This window comes from Notamacropus eugenii, chromosome 3 (genome assembly GCF_028372415.1).
Source record: "Notamacropus eugenii isolate mMacEug1 chromosome 3, mMacEug1.pri_v2, whole genome shotgun sequence".
Lineage (NCBI taxonomy): Eukaryota > Metazoa > Chordata > Mammalia > Diprotodontia > Macropodidae > Notamacropus > Notamacropus eugenii.
In genome coordinates, this window is record NC_092874.1 from 482,978,117 (window position 1) to 482,996,997 (window position 18,881).

Here is an 18,881-nt window from a genome sequence, read left to right on the forward strand (position 1 = left end):
CTCCAGAGCCAAACTCAAAAATTCAATTTCTTTTTCTAGTGTTAGCCTTTCAAATATTCAAGCACAACTATAGTTCCCATTTCTCTTCTCTCACCCCAATGCATCACATATAAATTGTCTTCTGTCCAGGCAACTTTCCAAGTTTCGTTCCTTCAAATGATTCTCATGTAGCATGAACTCCACATCTTTCAGTATTGTGGGAAACGCTACATGCCTGGAAGTGCTGGGGAGTTCAGGCATTATAGAAGACAAGAAATAAGAAACAATCATTTATTAAGTGCCTACTGTATTCAGGAACTGCACTAAGCATTTCACAAATGTCTCATTCAATCCTCACAACCATTCTGGGAGGCAGGAGCTATTCTTCTCATTTAACAGTTGATGAAATTGAGGCAGACTGAAGTTAAGTGACTTGCCTAGGGTCTTCCAGAGCTAGTAAGGCACTTCAAGTGCCTCAGGAATCAAGTCTTCCTGATTTCTAACTGAGACCTCTATTCTCTGTACCACCTAGTTGCCTCCAACAGAAGAATGTGCTCTGGTGCCTATACTTCAGAAGCTCACCATCCAGTGTGGGAGAGAAGAAATGAAAACTAGAGAACTGAATTGGGTGCTGGATTGTTTGCAGTGGACCAATGGACCAACAGCAGATCAGTGACATGGTGCTTCTCTCAACTCTATCCCCTTCTCTGGACTCACATAGCATCACTCTTCTTCAGGTCTTCACCAGCTTGCTGCCAGGATCATTGCAATAACCTTATTATGTTAGTCTCCTTCAAGTTTCTTCCCAGTCCTATGAGGGTTAGTCATGAGAGGGACAGCTTCTAATTCTAGATAGAATTGAGGACCTGGAAGAAGGAAACTTGAGTTGGAACCTTGACCCTGACAAATGTATGATCACATGATAAGTCAAGTATCTGACAAATCAACTATTCTGAGCCTTGGTCATCTTTCAAGTAAAATGGTACTGGTAACAGACTATCCTTTTGGGTGATTATGAATAAGACATTTATCAATCTGTAAAACACTAGGTCAGTAAGTTATTTATTGTTACTTATATGCTAGTGCTTCATATTTCAAATACAATTTCTTCAATGGATGGTCCTTACAGAAGGAATCAAGTAAAGTCCTTTTGTAATGCCTTCTCCATGAGACTCCCTCACATCTCTTTTGTGCCTACTTATTACCTGTATATGTCATCTCCTACTGAATGCATGTAAGCTTCCTGAAGGCAGGAATTTTTTCACTTTTTTATCTGCATCCTCAAAGCTATCTGGCACATGGTAGGCACTTACTAAGTACTTGCAGACTGATCTGACTAGCCCAGAGACCTAGGTCCCAGAATTGCCACAAAGTAGCTGTGTAACTTTGGAAAGATAAATTTCTGAGCCTCAGTTGCCACCATTTGCAAAATGATGAGCTTGAGTAAGAAGACCTCTGAGCTCCCTCCCAGCTCTAGATTTCTGACACCTCAGTGCATTCAGGATTTGTGACTGCATTAGTCTGTGAAGCCCTGTACTAAACTTCATTGCCAGTCAGGGATTTTGGCAAATCAGGGGCTATTAGACTGTTGCCTGTGGCTCAGAAATTTAAGTAACTTGGTCAGGGATGTTTAGCCAGTGTGTGTGGGAGGCAGCATTTGAACCCTTGTCTTCTGACTCCAAACCTAATTCTCTAACCACTAGGCAATTCTGCCTCCTTGAATTCAATTATAAGTAAAACTACTTTACATATCTATAGCACTATGGAGTTTTAAAATCTCTTCACCATTATTGACGTTGATTAGAATATTGCTAAGAATCCAATTAGCTCTCTCCTCACTCCTACTCCCCCCCTACAATACCTGTGTATTTCTGGTGACTGGAACATTAATAAATGCTTGCTAAATGTTTGATTGATTAGTTGATCATCACAGTCAGTTAAGGAGTATAAAAGAAGGGTTAGAATTTAGAATTGGAAGAGGATAGGAAAAGGTGGAGGAGAGAGCTTTGTGGAAGCTACAATCCAGCCCCCTCTCCTGGTGAAGTCTGGGAGCTTGGTTGTGGACTCTTATTTGCTGGAACAATCAACAATGCTGGGGGTTCTCTTAGTAACCAATAAAGTGTAATAGAGGTTAGGAGGGCAGAGCTAGATTGCGACGACTTGGCTTCCAACAGGGGGGATTTTACCCCCCATAAATGGTCTCCAAAATGAACACAAAGAGAACATAAGGTGGAGAAGAAGTTCCTTGCAGGCCAAAATATTAAAAGTAGCTCATATTTCAGAGAAGAAATGGGCAAATTTGATATCTTGGCAAGGGATGTATTCTTCTGGCAAGGTATCTGGCTTCTCATTATTTATTTGGGGAATGAATGATGATAAATTTCTTAAGATATCATTATTTAGGGATTCCTAAATAATTTTGGATCTCTAAGTGATCTCTGAATGAAAAAACCATCAGCTACATCTTGGGAAAGTGACCACTTTACTCCAAGTTTCCCTTTCCTGGAGTATGTTGGAAATGTCTTATCTTCACTCAAAGATAGCCTATCTCTGTCCCAGTGAGTGCCTACTATGTCCCCAGCTCTGTACTCAGTGCTAGGGGAGATAACCATCCTTGTGTGCGTGCCTGTGTACGTACTGAAGCAAACATAGGTCAGAAACCATTCTTTGCTACTGCCTAACTCTGTGACCTGAGGAGTCACTACCCCTTTCTGGCACAGTTTCTGTCTTTTTGAACTTGCACTAGACACAACCTATAAGACCATTTTACAGCTCTAAATGCCACCACGGTCTACTTTCATCACTGGAAAATTTACAGTCTCTTTTCCTTTGAGGCTTGGCTGAGTTTTTGAGTCCTCTGGTCAAACCTGATCCCAAACTCCAAGATTTTCTCCTTAACATACCTTATACTTCATAGGGTCACAGATCTAGGACTGAAGAAACCCCAGAAGCCTGGTCTCTTCATTTTACTGTTCAGAAAACTAAGACCCAGGAGGATAAGTGATTTCCTTAAGGTTGTACAGTTAGTGACAAATTGGGAATCTGAACCCAAGACATCTGACTCCAGAACCATTGTTCCTTGTACTGATCCACCCTCTCTTAGAACGTCAGCTCCTTCTGCACAAATGTAATTTTTTTTTCTTTTTTCCTTTTTCCTTCATACTGCCAAAGAGACTTAATAAATGTTTGTGGAAATTGAATGTTGGCTGAAATTCTTCTGGGAATATCATATTAAAAAGGACTGGGAAGTGAATCTACATTGTATGCATCCCTCTGGCCTAGTGTTTACTGAAATAATAAAAACAAGAACTGAAGAGTTTAAGTACAAAGGGCTTTTTATTGACATTGTAAGAAACATTGTTTTTCTTTGTTATGAAAGAACTAAGTGGTTCTGAAAGCAAAACTCCAGGGGTTCTGTCCATGGTGCTACAAACCTTTCAGTTTGATGCAAGGCCTCAAAGCATCCCATCACAACTGCAGGTTAATCCAAAGGAGGACCCAAGGCCCTGTTACACCCCAACACTAGTCCTACGATACATAAATGTATTTACATTTTTTAAAAGAAAGGATTACACATTTCATTAAAAAAAACTAAAAAGATTGGGTTGGGAGGAGGAAACTGTGGGTTTATCTTACACACATTTGCAGGATGCACAAAAGGAAACTTCCAGGGAACATTCAGAAAAGGGAACAACGAGCACCAGAAGTTGATGCGATGGTTCAGACTGTGGGAAATGGCACACGCTCTTGGCTAACCAATGAGGGCACCCTCCACGCTCTCATCGGGCAAAATGTCTTGGTCCCTCTTGTTGACAAGATTAACATAAAATAAGGCACATACATTGTGAGAATGGAAACACTGCTGGTTGTCAAAGAGTCCAAGTTTGAAAATGTGTGTTGGCCTAAATCATTTTTTTTTCTTTCTTCAAAGAGACAGGGATGATTAACAGAAGTACCATTTGCAGACCCTCCTTGAAGTCAGTGCTGTGTTGAGCCTGGTCTCTTTAGCCTCGTATCTCCCTTAAACACAGAATAGGAAAGGCAGAAAGGACACAGGATGTTGCAGCTAAGGGAAGGGGAAGGGAAAGGCTTGGTATTTGGATTCACCAAGCAGTAGACAGGGGAAGGTTGGCTTATGAAAGCTGGTATGCTCTGAGGTAACCTCAAAAGTACCTTCCTAATACTGAACTGTACCTTGTCGTTGGAAATACCTTTCATGGATCATTCATATTGGAAGGAGGTAAACATTGATGCCAGTTGCAAGATGGACAGCAACTGCACAATGAACAGGAAGGATGGTAGATAAAAGACCTGTTCCAATAAATAAAAAAGAAGAAATCAGTCATTTTGAATGACAGAGAAAAGACCCTTCAAGTTAAAAAAAGAAAAGAAATTGGGCCCTCAAGATTCTGGCAGTTTTTCTGGGTTGCTGTGGGTATTTATGACATGGGCATTGGTAAGAAGCTTGGTTGTGGTAGCGGATTTCCAGAATGTATACCTGGGCATGGGCTCTTTTCACTATGTTTACCAGTCCAACTATATGCATGATAAATGAGTTCAAGAGTCACAAAAAACACCTGGCTGAGTGTCACTGATTCCAGCTGCCCCTTCTGTAACTTGATAATTGGCATCTTTCCTTCATACACAGTGAAACCTGCACCCCATCAAGGTTCAACTCTGTCACTGCCCACAAGTGTTGGGACTTAGAAGGCTCATATGTGTTCCTGTGAGAAACCTATGGTTTGGAGACAATGATATCTGGGCACATAATAGAGAGAGGATACACCCCAAAAGAGAATTCATGAACTGCTTTGAGGGAAAAGTCATGTGCCATAGGGCTCCTTCTTCTTCATATATTGCTTAACATTTTCTTGTATTCTAGGCCAAATGCGGGCACTCCCTTGATCTCAAACAAAGCAATGTCTACAAAAATGTTAAGGAAGGGGCCGGGAGGGAGGGAGGAAATAGTTCAAATCCCTACTAGGGGTATGAACCTGGGCAAGTCACTTAACCCAGATTGACTCCAAAAAACAATGCTTGACCTAAAAGTGTAGCATAACAGCATGACCTTGGGCAAGACACTTGCTTTTCTGGGTCTCAGTTTTTCATCTGTAAAATGAAGGCATTGGACTCATTTTTCTCTGAGGTCCCTCCCAGATTTTTGTGATCCTCTCATCTGAAAAAATAAATTTGTGGCAGCTAGAATGCTCTGACCAATTAATGGAGGAATGCATGGGGAGAGAATGGTGATGCTTAACCATTCTGTTTTTCCTTTCAGATTTCTTCATTTTCCAACACTAATTTAAATGGGGGAAGGGAAGAGGAGGTACAGAATTAATTCATGACCCTTTGAGTCACAAACTCTTGAGAGCTGGAAGGAAATTTGGAGGCCAACTAGTCTAACCTGTATCTGATTCAAACACAATAAAAAAAAAAAGATCCTCTCCACAACATTCCAGATTGGGACAGGATGGCATAGGAAGAGAAGCCATCTAGCCTTCACTTTTACTTCTAGTGAGGGTCAAAATGGGACAGGGTTTTGCAGCTATTTCAAGGTATTCCTGCCTCTTACTCTAATAATCTACATATTTAAAAAAAACCAATAAAACAAAAAACAGTAACCTGAACAACCCATGTAGTATTTGTGCACATACAGTATATCACATTGTGTACCAATGGCATGGGAAAAGGAGTCCTGTCAAATACTAAACAGCTTCACTTCAAAATAAAAATATAGCCCCTATTTTACATTAGGGACAAAATGAATACAAAATTCACTTTTTTCCTAAACTGATAGGGTATTTCTTAGATACTGGTGAAAAAATAAAGGTGTCCACACAACCACTGTATATAGCTTCCGTTGTACTTCCAAGAAAATTTTAAAAAATCAGTTGAGCGATTTATACCCAAGTGCAATACAAAAAAGTGATTTTTCCTCTCTTACTTTTTATATGTCCCTTAAAATAGGGGTTCAAAATAGAAATCCTCCTTCATAATTGCAGCAGTTAACAGATGCTAAATACACAGCCAGTGGTGGGCTTATGTGGATAATTTGTGCTTCATAACTCTAAAAACAGTTGATTTTCAGTCCTCTCTGGGCATAGTGGAGATAAGATGATTCATAGCCCATCCCTACATAATACTCTCCCCAGTAGCTCTAGTCTCAGTGTCCACCAAACTTTTTCCCAATTATCTAGTTGGGCTGTCACTTCTTTCCCTTTCTCTACCTCTGGCTGAAGTGCTACAAAAGCAGAGGAATATCTAAAAATCAAGAAGAAAGAGGGAAAAAGAAGTAGTAAAACAAAGATACCTGAGAAGTGACCATTGACAGACTCACCCATAAACATTTCAATTCACAGACTGTCTGGGAGGGGAGAAGAAAAACCAAAACATGAAGAATGTCAGAGTTCATCTGTAAGAGTTCCCTTATTTCCCTGGACCCAGAGCAACAAAAAAGCCTGCTATGGATTCAGATACGTTGGGGTGCAGGACAGTGGGCATGAGAGGAGAAGATGTTGTAAGTCTGTTGGACGTAGGATATAATACACCAATGGGGGATCACATTCTATTATCTGCTTCTTGTGCCCAGTGTAATCAAATTCAAAATGGAAAAGGAAAAGCAGAAACATGGTCCTTGGGAAAGCAGTCCCAACACGGGTGTGTCTTTTGAGTAACAGAAAACTGTCCCATCCTTTCACTGGAGTTCTCTTTAAAAAAAAAAAAAAAAAAGGAAAACATGCACATGACACATTTACACTGGTTTACAATTCAAAAACAGGTTACAGAGCTTTAAAAAAATGAAATGGGATGAGGACATGGAGGAGGAGGAGGAAGGGAAATGGGGCTAACAATACTGACTCAAAATTGAAATGGAAGACAGTTTCTCCCTCCAACACTTTAGGGTTTCTGAGAGTCCTTTTTCCATAAAAGGAATATACTTGAAATACATCCCATTCAGGTGAGATGAGATTACAAAAATACATACACAACTAAAAAGAATCCATTTCACCTTTAAAATTCCTAAAGTTGTTCCTTTTTTTTCTTTTATCTTAATTTTCCCAACTTCTATTGCATCACTGCTAGAAACTTGCTTTCTTCTGCAAGGGAGGTCAGCAAAGAGTTCATGTCCCCAATTGCCATGTTGGTGGTATTACCAGGCAGGGCGGGGAATGTCAAAGATGCTCGTGGAGTGGTGAGGCGAGAGGAATTGTGGGAAAGATTCTGAATGATGCTCGGACTCAGGGCTCCTGAAATCAAGCTGGCATGGTCCCCATCATCTATGATTGCATCAAAGTCAATCTGCACCCCTTCCAGGCCGTTGCTGTCAACGCTATCCACTGTGCTGGTCACCTGGTTAGCACCTGGGGAGAGCAGCTCAGAGCTTTCAGTGCCAGTGCCATGAAGCAGGCAGCTAGCTTCTGAAATGGAGAAAGACCCCGTTTTCATGTCTTGCTGACTAAAGCCCAGGGTTTGGTCATACAACTGACCAGAGTAATGGGGCACATTAGAGCAGAGCTGTTGTGACTGGCCTTGGGTCTCCATCTTAATACCATTGACCCTGCAGGTCTGATTGGTGTCACTGACATGTCCTTGTTGTTGGGCTAGGCTATTCCTCAGCATGATTTGCCGCCTACCACCCCCATAGTTGGTATAAGGTTGGTAAGTCTTTGCCATGGCCAAACTTGACTGTTGATTCCCAATGCCATGGGACACTGGCATACAACTCTCTGGCCCTTGGTAGACGTTACTTTGTGAGGTAGGACTGACCTGCCCTAACATCATCTGACTGGTACGATTGACAGCTGGGAAGTGAGTACCTTCACCCAGGGTCTGACTCTGGAGGCAGACCTGGCTCTGTGTTCCATTTGCCATGCTGCTAGGAAGCTCATTTGGGGCCATTGCCATGCCATAATTTGGATGACTTCCATTCAGTGGCATGCTGTTGCTTCTTAGCTTCTGTCCTGGAATCAAGGAGCCACAGGAACCATCTAATGCCCCACCAACAGTTGGCTGTCGATTTAAGCTCTCCCCATACTGCTGAGCCTTGTTGGACTGCAAATGGAAAGAAGCTCCATTGGTACCATTGCTGCTCCCACCACTATTGGGGAGTAAGTTCTCCTGCAGACCACATGAGTTATTTTCTACCAGCTGCTGGTAACTATTGACTTGGGCTACTCCATTCCTCAAAAGGTTCTGCTGCTGGACAACCATGTTATTATATAAACCAAAGGCTCGAGTTTGTAGGGCTGATGAACGTTGACCACACTTCAATTTGGATGGGGACAGGTCAGCACTCCCTGAGCTGACTTCATTCCACTGAATGGGGAGGTCACTCTTGCTGGCTTCTGAGCTGGGTGGCTCTGGAGCATGATACTGAGTGATGACATGGTTGCTTGGCAGGTGGGGCTGGTCAAGCCCATGATGGCCATTGGCCATTGGGGTTCCATGCAGTGCTTTGTTGTTCTCAGAAATGTTGCTCGGGAAGTGCTGCTCATAGCTACCCTGGCCCTGAGAGTTCAGGTACTGCACCACGTCATCTGGCAAGAAGTCCTCATCATTTAAGTTGGCATCAGATTCCATGGTTAAGGACTCCAGGGTGACATTCTCACTGATGCTCGGAGGACAAGGCGAAGAGTAGAAATTACGGAACAAGCTGCCCTCAGGGCGAGTGTAATTCTGGAGCACAAAATTATGTTTTTCCACGGATGGAGGCAAACCTGGAGGGTTAAAGCTATTTAGACTGTTGACACGCTGAACTCGAGGCAAAGAAAGGTTCTCTGAGACCATCCGTACAGGGTCGCTGGCTCTTCTCATCCCATTCCCCAGCATATCATGAGGCAAAAGAGTCCTCCGCCCATAACTGTTGGTTCCACCATCGCTGCATCTTCGGGGAGGGTTGACAGGGGGGAATGGGGAGAGGCCAGACTCCCTGCAATCCCCCATCAGTGCCATCCTTGTCTTCAGGCTCATCCTTTCCATGTTGGGTAATGGGGTGGGTGGGGGCCCCCCAGTTGCTGCTGCATACTTAGCCTTCAGCCGGTACTGCTGTGCAGGGGTGAGGCTGAGGAGGCTGGGCAGCCCATCAGCTTGACTCGCCTCACTGGAGCGGCGGGAGGCGTCTGTGGAGATGGGGTCATAGGAGTCGGCCACGCTCACGTTCTGGGGCCGGCCCTCAGCTTGAGAAGCCTCACTGGACCTGCGGCTGGAGAAGCAGGGGGAGATGCCTGAGGATCTGCGGCTACTCAGGTAAGCCGAGCTGATGGTGCTGGTGTTGCTGTCTCTTCGGTTGAGCACATTCAACATAGTGACATCTATGCTGGACAGTTCATTCCGGTTAGGGAGGATAGTCATGGGCCCGTTCATGCTGCAGCTGGGGTTGGACTGTATTCCTGTAGAAAGAGCACAGAGAAAAACAACTAAGAAGGTGTGCATCAGAGGAGCATTTCTCAGAGAAAATGCTTGGCTCCCAAGCATGACAGGCTTTGACAAACTTCGGAAAGAATGAAAGAAGGTAAGAGTAGAAACCTTGTTCTTAATCTGGGCCTGGAGGGGAAGGCAATGGAGGCCAAATTGCCTAGTTAGAATGGACCTCAATCCAACCTCTCCTTGAGCACAATCCTCTCTACAAAATACCGATAAGTTGTCATTAAAGCTTTTCTTGAATCTCTACATTGACAAGCAATCCATTACCTCCCAACACAGCTCATTCTGTCTTGGGAGGAATCTCTCAATTTGACTTTGGACAGCTCCTACTGCAGCCCTCTGGGTCTATGTTTTGGGTCCAACCCAAGTCCTCTTCCATGGGAGAATCTTCAATTACTTGAAGGCAGCAGTTCTCCATGAACAATCACCAAACGTTCACTTAGCACCTACACATACAGAGTGTGCTGACGACTAGGGATTCAAAGACACAATAAAAAAACAATCCCTGGCTCCAGGATGTTGAAGTCTATTAGAGGAGAGGGATGTGTCCATATCAAGTTTCATAGAGAACAGACACAAAGACATACAAGGTCTTTTGGGGGAAAGGAGAGGTATGAGCAGGTGGGATGATGAAGGAAGACATCACATAGAAGGTGGTGCTTAAGCAGAGGCTAGAATCCCTGGAGGGATCCTACAAAGCAGAAGTGAAGAGTGAATCATGGCAAACAGCCAGGGGAAAGAGACAAACACAAGACACGGTGCGTGATATTAAAGGGACAGTAAGAAGGGAAGTTTGGCTATGTTGCTGATGGCATGAAGGAATGTCGTGTCATAAATCTGGAAATGCAAGTTGAGACGAAGGTGTAATGTGCTCTGAATATCAGCGAAATTTATATTTGATGCCTGTGTCAATGGTTTTGTTATATTATCATGATGGGATACTATTGTGCTATAAGAAAGGACAAGCAGGCTGATTTCAGAAAAAAATTGGATATGAATTCATCCAAAGTGAAGTGAGCAGAAAGAATCATTGTGCACACTAATAGTAATATTGGAATGACAATCAACTATGAAAGATTTTCCACTGTACTCTGATCAGGACAATGTTGTTCATTCAGTTGTGTCCAACTCTTTGTGACCCCATGGACCACAGCACACCAAAGCTTAAGCATGCCATCACTTGTTTCAATCTTGGCAGAGATACTGGAGTAGTTTGCCATTTCCTTCTCCAGTGGATGAAAGGAAACAGGTTAAAGTGACTCACTCAGGGTCACACAGCTATTAAGTGTCTGAGGTCACATTTGAACTCAGGTCTTCCTGACCCCTGTCCCAGTGCTCTCACTACTGAGTCACCTAACTGCCTCAATGGATCAAAATAAGGATCCAAGACAATTCAGAAGGATTCATGATGAAAATTGTTATCTACTTTCAGAGAGAGACAGAGTTGATGAACTGACTGAAAATTGAAGTATTATTTTCTCATTTATTTTTCTTGCTTTTTGCAACATAGTTATATTGAAATGTTTTACATGATTTTACATGTATTATAATTGTTGTATTGCTTGCCTTCTCAGTAGGTGGGGAGGGGCTGGAGAGAGAGAGAATTATATTAAAATCAAGAAAAATATTTAAAAAAATAAAAAAGTTCAGGGGAGGAATAGGTTGTGAATTGTCTTTCTTGAACATGTGGAGTTTGAGATATCTAGGAGAGCTCCAGTTCAAAATATCCAATCAAAAACTAGAGATAAAGGAACAAATCTCAGCAGAAGGCCTTGGACAAGATATCAAAATCTCTAAGTGCTTAGCATAGGAATACTTCAAGCTGTCAGAGGTTGTAAAGTTGCTGACTAAGAAAGAGAAGAGAAGAAAAATGAGGACCAAATCATGGGAAACACTCAAAGTGATGGGGCATGGTGTGAATGATGAGCCACCAAAAGAGACTGAGAAGGAGCAGTCAGACAGGTAAGAGAACCAGGAGATAATGATGTCATCAAAACTCTGAGAGGAGGGAGACTCCAGGAGAAAGGGTGGCTACTCAACAATTTCCGATGTTTCCTGTAAACCTGTCTTCCCCAGGTTGAACACTTAAAGTCCTTTCAACCTTTTCATTTTGCAGATTAGGTTACAGAGATGACATGACTTGCCCAGGGTCATACATCTAATGCATGTCTGAGGCATGATTCTAACCCTAAATTCCATATGCAGTTGAAGAATAAAGAAGCTATTTAAACCTGAGGCAGGCAGGGAACCAATGTTCTACAGTCCTGGGATAAATGTCCTAGGTCAGGTTACTGTCCAAGGTGGGAGATGGAAGAAGGATAGACTTCAGATCATCAGGAAGCAACATGCTAAGAATGGCCTGCCTACAGTCAGAGATTGACACAAGTGACCTGCTCACTTTTGGAGAAGACTCTAAGGTTTTAGCTTCATTTGTGAAGTCAAATAATCATTGACTATACTGGAGATAAGGGCAGATCACGTGGCTTCCTAATGACCTTCCAAACATCTCTGAGGTCACCAGCAGCTGCCATGTTCATGTTTCCTAAATCTCAAATACTCTCCCTCCTCATCTCCATCTCTTAGAATTTCTAGTTTCTTTTCTGATTCAATTCAAGCTCCCCCTTCTACACCAGGCCTTTCCTAATCTACCCAGATTCCTAGAATTACCCAGTATTTGGTCTTTACTTCTGACTGTGTATACCTGTCACCCCTCCATGGCCACAGTATCAACTCCTTGAAGGCAGGGTCTTTTTTATTTTTGTTTCTGAATACCCAATGGTTTGTCTAGTACTTGGCACATAACAGATGCTCAGTAATACTTGGTGGTTGACATGATGCCAGGAGCAAGCTGATGCCCGTTGAGTTTCTTACCGTTTCCTATGATAGGAGCTAGCACAGGGGCTTTTGGAGGTGGGAGGGGGTTCAGCCGTGGAAGCATGCCATTCACTTGTTTCAATCTTTCTGCTTTTACTTGCTCCATCCACTTGGTCCCTGTTGTGTTCCTCCGAGCTTGCAAGGCAAGAGCGGTGGTTGCCGTGGAAATGGTAGAGTCCATGATGGGGGTTTCGTCAATGGCGCTGAGGTCTCCTACGCTGCCTCCGTTGGTCAGATGGAGCTCGATCCCACTGTTGGAATAGGGGCTGCTGGGGGACTGCTGGCTGCTGCATGAAGACTGACCACCAGGGCTTGGCTGAGATGTCTGTCAAGGGGAGGAGACCAGAGAGGATATTTGTCAGGCTGAAGCATAAGCCTTAGTGGCTATAGATCTAGTCTGCCATGAAGGAGCAATGTGGGGGTGAGTGGCCAGTGACTTTTGCTACTTGGGCTGCCTACCACCATACAGGTGTTCCCCAGTCACTTCAAAAAGGGGGAGCCAGTAGAGAACTGAGGAGCATGTATGCCCAGTATAGGCACCACTGGCCGAAGACCATGTCTCTCTTAGCCTGGCTCTTTTCAGTCTTTGTCTTCCCTGTCTTTCCTCTCTAAAGTTTAATTTAGATGACAGAATTACATACTTACATACACACACACACACACACACACACACGTCCTTGAACACAAACATAACAAATCACTCCTCATAAGACTGTCCTCTCCACACAGTCTGAGTCATGTGCCAGACCTCTTGGGGACCAGTTGTCTTCATGCCATAAGCATGTCTATTACATGCACAGAGACCAATGGGGAGTCTTTTCTTCCTTTACTTATGGCCTTCTAGCTGGTTCCCAAAGCTCTACCAGCTGGAGATGGGTAGCCATCCTACATCAACAGGCAAACCCAGTCCCAGTGTAGCTCCATTGGAGATGTGCTTTCTTATGTGCCTGAAGCCTCAGCAATGGCTTTGCTGAGCAGTGAGGGGGGCAGTGAAAATGGCTAGCCCACTTGTCTTCCTGACCTGTTCATGCTAAGTCATCTCATCAAATGCAAACAAGGGCCAGATTAACCAGGTAACAAGAAGCCTGCAGGCTCATGCAATTCTAATTGGCCACAGGAGCCAGTTCATTCAAACACATCCTAAAATGGTGACATAAAAGAATTCATGCCTGCCGCATACATACTCCAAGAGCAGCTCCAGTGGATTCACAGGTGGAAAAAATGATTCCATATAGCATTGGGAAGTCCCAAATGCAAAAAGTTGGCAGATGCCTTGCATTCAGGTGGCTAGCCACATCCTCATGTGGAATGCAAGGCCTAGATATATGCACACAGATAGGATGAGCCCAAGCATCACATGTCAAGCATCACCAAAAAAAAACCAACACAATGTCAAGGACAGGCATGTGATTGACTGAAATTTCTCCATCAGAGACATCATGGAGGATCACATGTACAAGGGAAAGGGAAGACAGAATGACAAGGCCAAACATTCCAGTGACAAGACATCTGAGAAGGTCAATTGCCCTCACCTGATTACCCACTGTCCTTAGGAAGTGAGAACAAGACAGTTAAGAGCATTAGACAAAAGAGACATTGGATTAGTAAGGAGAAAAGGTGACAAATTTAATTCACAAAGCAAAGTAAACCACTACAATTAGTCATCATGTTTAAAATGAAATGGATTCAGAACCATCGGATACATGCATTAAGGACCAGCCAACATACGGAGGGAGCTGGTAATATTTTTTTCTTTAAAGAAAGGTGGTGATCACCAGTTGAGGGGATATTAACTCCCTATTCAGGGAATATCAATTGTATTTTTCCTCAGGTAAGTCATTTAATCTACTTGGGCCTCAGTTTCCTCTTAAATAAAATAAAGTGAGGAAACTGGAAAAGAACACTGGTAAGGGGCTTCCTGGCTCTAACATGTCATAATTTAAGGAGTTCACCAACTATCCTGGAATATCCAAAATATCCTAGAACTGAGTCCCTCTGAATTTCCCATTTCCACCTTGAATGTAAAAGAAGATATTGGGTATTCCCATATTGTGCCATTAATGGTAAGACCACCAACAACAGCATTTATGTAATACTGCATACTTTACATATATGACCTCATTTTATCCTCATGGAAACCCTGGGAGGTAAGTACTATTATTATCCCCATTTTATGATGAGGAAACTGAAGCAAAGAGTTACGTGACTTGTCCAGGGTCACAAAGCTAGTAAGTGTCTGAGCTTAGATTTGAACCTGTCTTCCCAACTCCCAGGCCAGTGCCATTGTACCACTTAACTATGTTCTTGGGACTAGGATATATGCCCAGTCCCTGAAGTTCTGAGCACTTAGCACAGTGTTTGACACACAGTAGGCATTTAATAAACAATTGTTGTTGGAATGACTGATTTTAAAAAAAGGAGCCAGGGAAAGCAGGGCAGGCTGCTCCAACCTGAAACCAAAAGCTTCCATCTTTGATGAATGTGACCAAGGTGAATGAAAAGACACTTTCCCCTCCTTCTAATGAGAAGAGATGGTGGGTATTGCCACAAGACTTATGCTGCTCTACCCCTGTGACTCTGCAGTCTTCAGGAGGAGAAGCTGCCCATTCTTCATAATAAATTCTTAGAATACTAACTTCATGGGATGTGGTCTGAACCTCACATAAGAATGCATACAAACGAATTTCCTATAGAAATATCACTTAAGGTATTTCGTACTTATAAGAATTTTGAGGAAAATTACTTTGTAATTTAATGACTTTGTCAATTACGATTTTCAAACAGTGTTTTCTAAAAGGAACACTGTCCATACTCTACAAGGCACCAGTTGCTATGGATCTGGCCCTGTGATGTCATACGCTGGTAGAAAGAGCTCCCCCCAAGTAACCAAGGCAAACTGGCAGCTGCTTTCGACTTTAGACTCTTGGCAAGCTGTCTGAGTGCAAGGAGATGTGCTTGCATGTAGAGGCAGAAGTTGACTTCTAGAAGGGTTCTCAGATACCATGTAGCACAACCCTCTCCATTTATAGATAAGAAAATGAGGCCCAGAAAAATGGAGGCAGTTGCTCCAGGTCACAAAGCTACTTAGCATCCAAGGTGGAACTTGTACCCAGGTCATCCTAACTTCACGCCTGCCCAACTATCCTCCATATGCCCTCTGGCCTTATTGTTGATGAACACATGTTCCCACCTATGCAGGGCTGGCAGACGTTTAAGATGAGACTGTGCCTACATGAATGTGAATAGATTTTCCTGTTTAAATGTAGTTTATCCCTCATATCTAAATATATGGAATTATATCTTACTCCATGACCAGAAGCTTCACAGGGAAGAACTAAATAGAAATGTCCAATAAAATATATAAAACATAACCTCAATCGCTAGTTCAAACATGAGGCCCAGCCAAATAAATACTCATTCCCAGATCCTTCTGGGCCATTCCGCTTTGGGGACTTCTTCAAGCTCCCACATGCACCTGATCAGGGATTTGGGGAAATGGCTGATGGCCTTGGGTCTTGGTCATAACCACTGACCCTCCCTTATTCCTTAGACTCAATGGTCCTATAACTGCAGGGATTATAGGACAAGATAATGGCCTTTTTTCTATGAGACAATTGTAGCTTTCTCAATTCCTCACAGCACTTTCATTCAAGATGGATAAAAAAATGCTGCAGAATTAGGTGTTAAGGACACCCTTTTAGCCTGATTATCTCATGACAAGTTCACCCTCAGGAAAAGCCTGCAGGCTGCATGACCTGAGCAGGTGCCACCTACTCTGAGAGGCTAGCAGTACAAGATATGATGCCCTGGTATTTCAGGACTCAGATTTTGGACTCAAGCTTCTTGACTCCTAAAAGGCTTTGGGGGCTCTAGGAAGGGCTCGGACAAGCCCGAAGGCAGGGCATATGCCTACCATTGGCTTCTCAGACTTGACCGTTTTCACTTGCAGGCATTCATCCCGCTTTGAGGTAGAGTTGTTGAGGTCCTTCTGATCGCTCAGGGCCCCCTGAGTCTGCTGGCCAGGAGAACGGGATGGGGCATGGCTGCCAGGCTCCCGCGGAGGGGGAGGCCGGGGATGAAGGTCCCCACGTTGCTTCTTGGTGACATGTGCCTCAGGGCCATGCACTGTCTTCACATGTTTGCGAAGGGAGCTGGGGTCGGTGTACCTTTTGGTGCAGCCTGGGATCTTGCACACATATGGTTTCTATAGAGACCACAAGGGAAAAAAAGCCACAAGATTAGACTGTGTATTATTGTCACCTAAAGTTGGAATCATCCCAATGACAGTTATTTTCTAATACTTGCAAAGGCCTTTGTGCTTTGTTTTTTCGGTCAATTCTTTTTCAATTCACCACCACCACCACTACCACTCACCTATGGTAAAGGAGAAAAACAGAAATCCCATGCCCCAGAGTGCTAAAAATCAACGACAGATTAACGCAGGGAGGTGACCAAAAGAACCCATATGTGGAGTGGGAGGTGAATGGCATGGCACTGTTTCTGTTGGGATGCACACACCCAAAATTATAGAGAATCCACCAAAGTGTATCTAAAATGGCACACATTGGTTACACTAATGGTTTTTTTAACCTTAGTTCCAAAGGACATTATTGGTAGTTCACCTCTCTGGGCATCAGTTTCTTCATCTGGAAGATGAGGTTCCACGGCCTTAGAGATCCCTCCATCTCCAGATCTAGGATTCCAGGATCCTAAGTCCCTGAGCCTTTCTGAGTAACAATTTCCCCTAATGTCCCTTTCAGCTAGACCTTGGTGAGCCCATGACCTTATTATTACCTAACTTTTCTGAACTTTATAGACATTTGATGATGTTCATGATGGGACACATCATAGCTCTAGAACTGGTAACTCTCTAATCCAACCTATACATTTTACATATAAGGAAACTGAGGCACAGAGAGGGAAGATGGCTTGTCCAAGATCATCAAGATGCCTGGATTTGAAGAAAATTCTAATCTGACCTATAGCCCTTGTGTGACTCTGGGTAGGACCAGTAAGAATACCAGGTCTTGGACTCTGGATGTCATTCATTTATTTGTTACATTGGTTTACTCTATCAAGCAGGTACTTTCTCCCCTATCTGGCAATGTTTCTTCTTTTCCTGAAAACTCAAAAGCAGTAGGATGGACTCAATCACCTACAAGGACCATTTCTATTCTAAAACTCTGAATATGGCCATGAGAGTTGTGGCACCATAGAAAAGAGGTTCAGCCTTGGGGTGAAGAAGATTTGGGTTGAAGGTCTTCCCCAGACCCATCCTAGCTATGCAAATATGGTCCCAAGACTGACCTCTCACTACTCTAGCAATTCTCTAAGATTAAGGTAGATACCATGAGGCAACTTATAATCATTGAAGGAGTGAATATCCTGGGAATTCTAACAGTGACAAAATCAAAATTCAGTCTTCCACCATTCCTCAAAGAGCTACTAATGCCATTCATTCCTTATTAATGATTGAGCAATCTGTATCCCACTATTAGATTTATAAAATAAACTAATTGAATACATGTAAAAAATGAGCACTAATAAGCATAAATAATTTCTGAAGATGATGGCTGATAATTACTGATGATGGCTTCTGTTAATTTCACTATTTAACCCTAATATTCTTATGGCCATTAGTACTTTTAGTTTTCTGTGCTTCAGATGATTTCTATGTTCCCATCTACATGTACCTTCTTGAGATGATGGCCTATTAGAAAATCAACTATTAGGAAATGCATGAGCTGTCCAATGTACTTATTATAAAAAGCTTGCCAGGACACTTCCTCAAGCATGCTTCCTACAGCATTTTTTCACTAAAAGCCACTGAGCATATTACCTGTTCCCTAAAATGCTGAAATGCACTCACTAATGTGGTGACGCTGAGATCCCTGAAATTACTCTGAAAGCTTCACCTCCAAATGGGAGTTTCCTTTAGAAAGAATTGATTTCCATTAAAGAGAAATGACTCCTATTCAGGAGGTCATGTGATTCGTGGCATATATAGAATGAAATGAGCACATCAAGTTCCATGCATTAGAGAGAGAATGGCTCTAATGACTAGCCTAGGAATGGTATAGATGCCTGTGATTAACACCCCGCCTATCCTCTTCCCACTGACACAACTCTTTTCTCCTTACCTATATTAGGACATGACCCATAGGGTGAGATCAGATCTGCTTTTCATATGTGTTTATAGTTGATCTTTACATAATTAACACATATGTGCATATATGTACATATACATTAACATATACACTCATTATATAATGTATATAAATACACATTATGATGCAATTTTACATAGATAACATAAAAGAAGTCCCATCTCAATGAGTTATAAGCCAATACATTTTGGATTCTCTCAAGTACTATTCAGTTCAAGCAATTATTAGATCCTTATTGTGTCCTTGTGGCCTCTCGTATATTTAGATCAGGCACATAGCAGGAACTTAATAAATAGACATTATATTGATCTGAATTAATTGCAAGCTAATATTTTAACTACTATTTGATAAAGCCCAGTGACAAACTGTCCATGGCTTAACTTGGCAAGTTTACCTTCTGCCACACTAGTCAAAACAACAAAGACAAATGAACAGTCT

The 18,881-nt window shown here is 42.7% G+C and overlaps 1 protein-coding gene across 2 annotated transcripts in view; it reads right to left on the reverse strand.

The window, feature by feature from the left end:
• Positions 1-3,296: 3,296 nt before the first annotated feature.
• GLI3 (GLI family zinc finger 3) overlaps positions 3,297-18,881 on the reverse strand; it is a 286,311-nt gene continuing 270,726 nt past the window's right edge. For both annotated transcript variants that reach the window (XM_072599114.1, XM_072599115.1), the window contains 3 exons: positions 16,190-16,480; positions 12,274-12,601; positions 3,297-9,368 (listed from right to left, as the gene is read on the reverse strand). In XM_072599114.1, the coding sequence (XP_072455215.1) occupies positions 7,045-9,368; positions 12,274-12,601; positions 16,190-16,480 (2,943 nt within the window). In that variant the 3' untranslated portion in view covers positions 3,297-7,044. The remainder of the gene's footprint in view (positions 9,369-12,273; positions 12,602-16,189; positions 16,481-18,881) is intronic.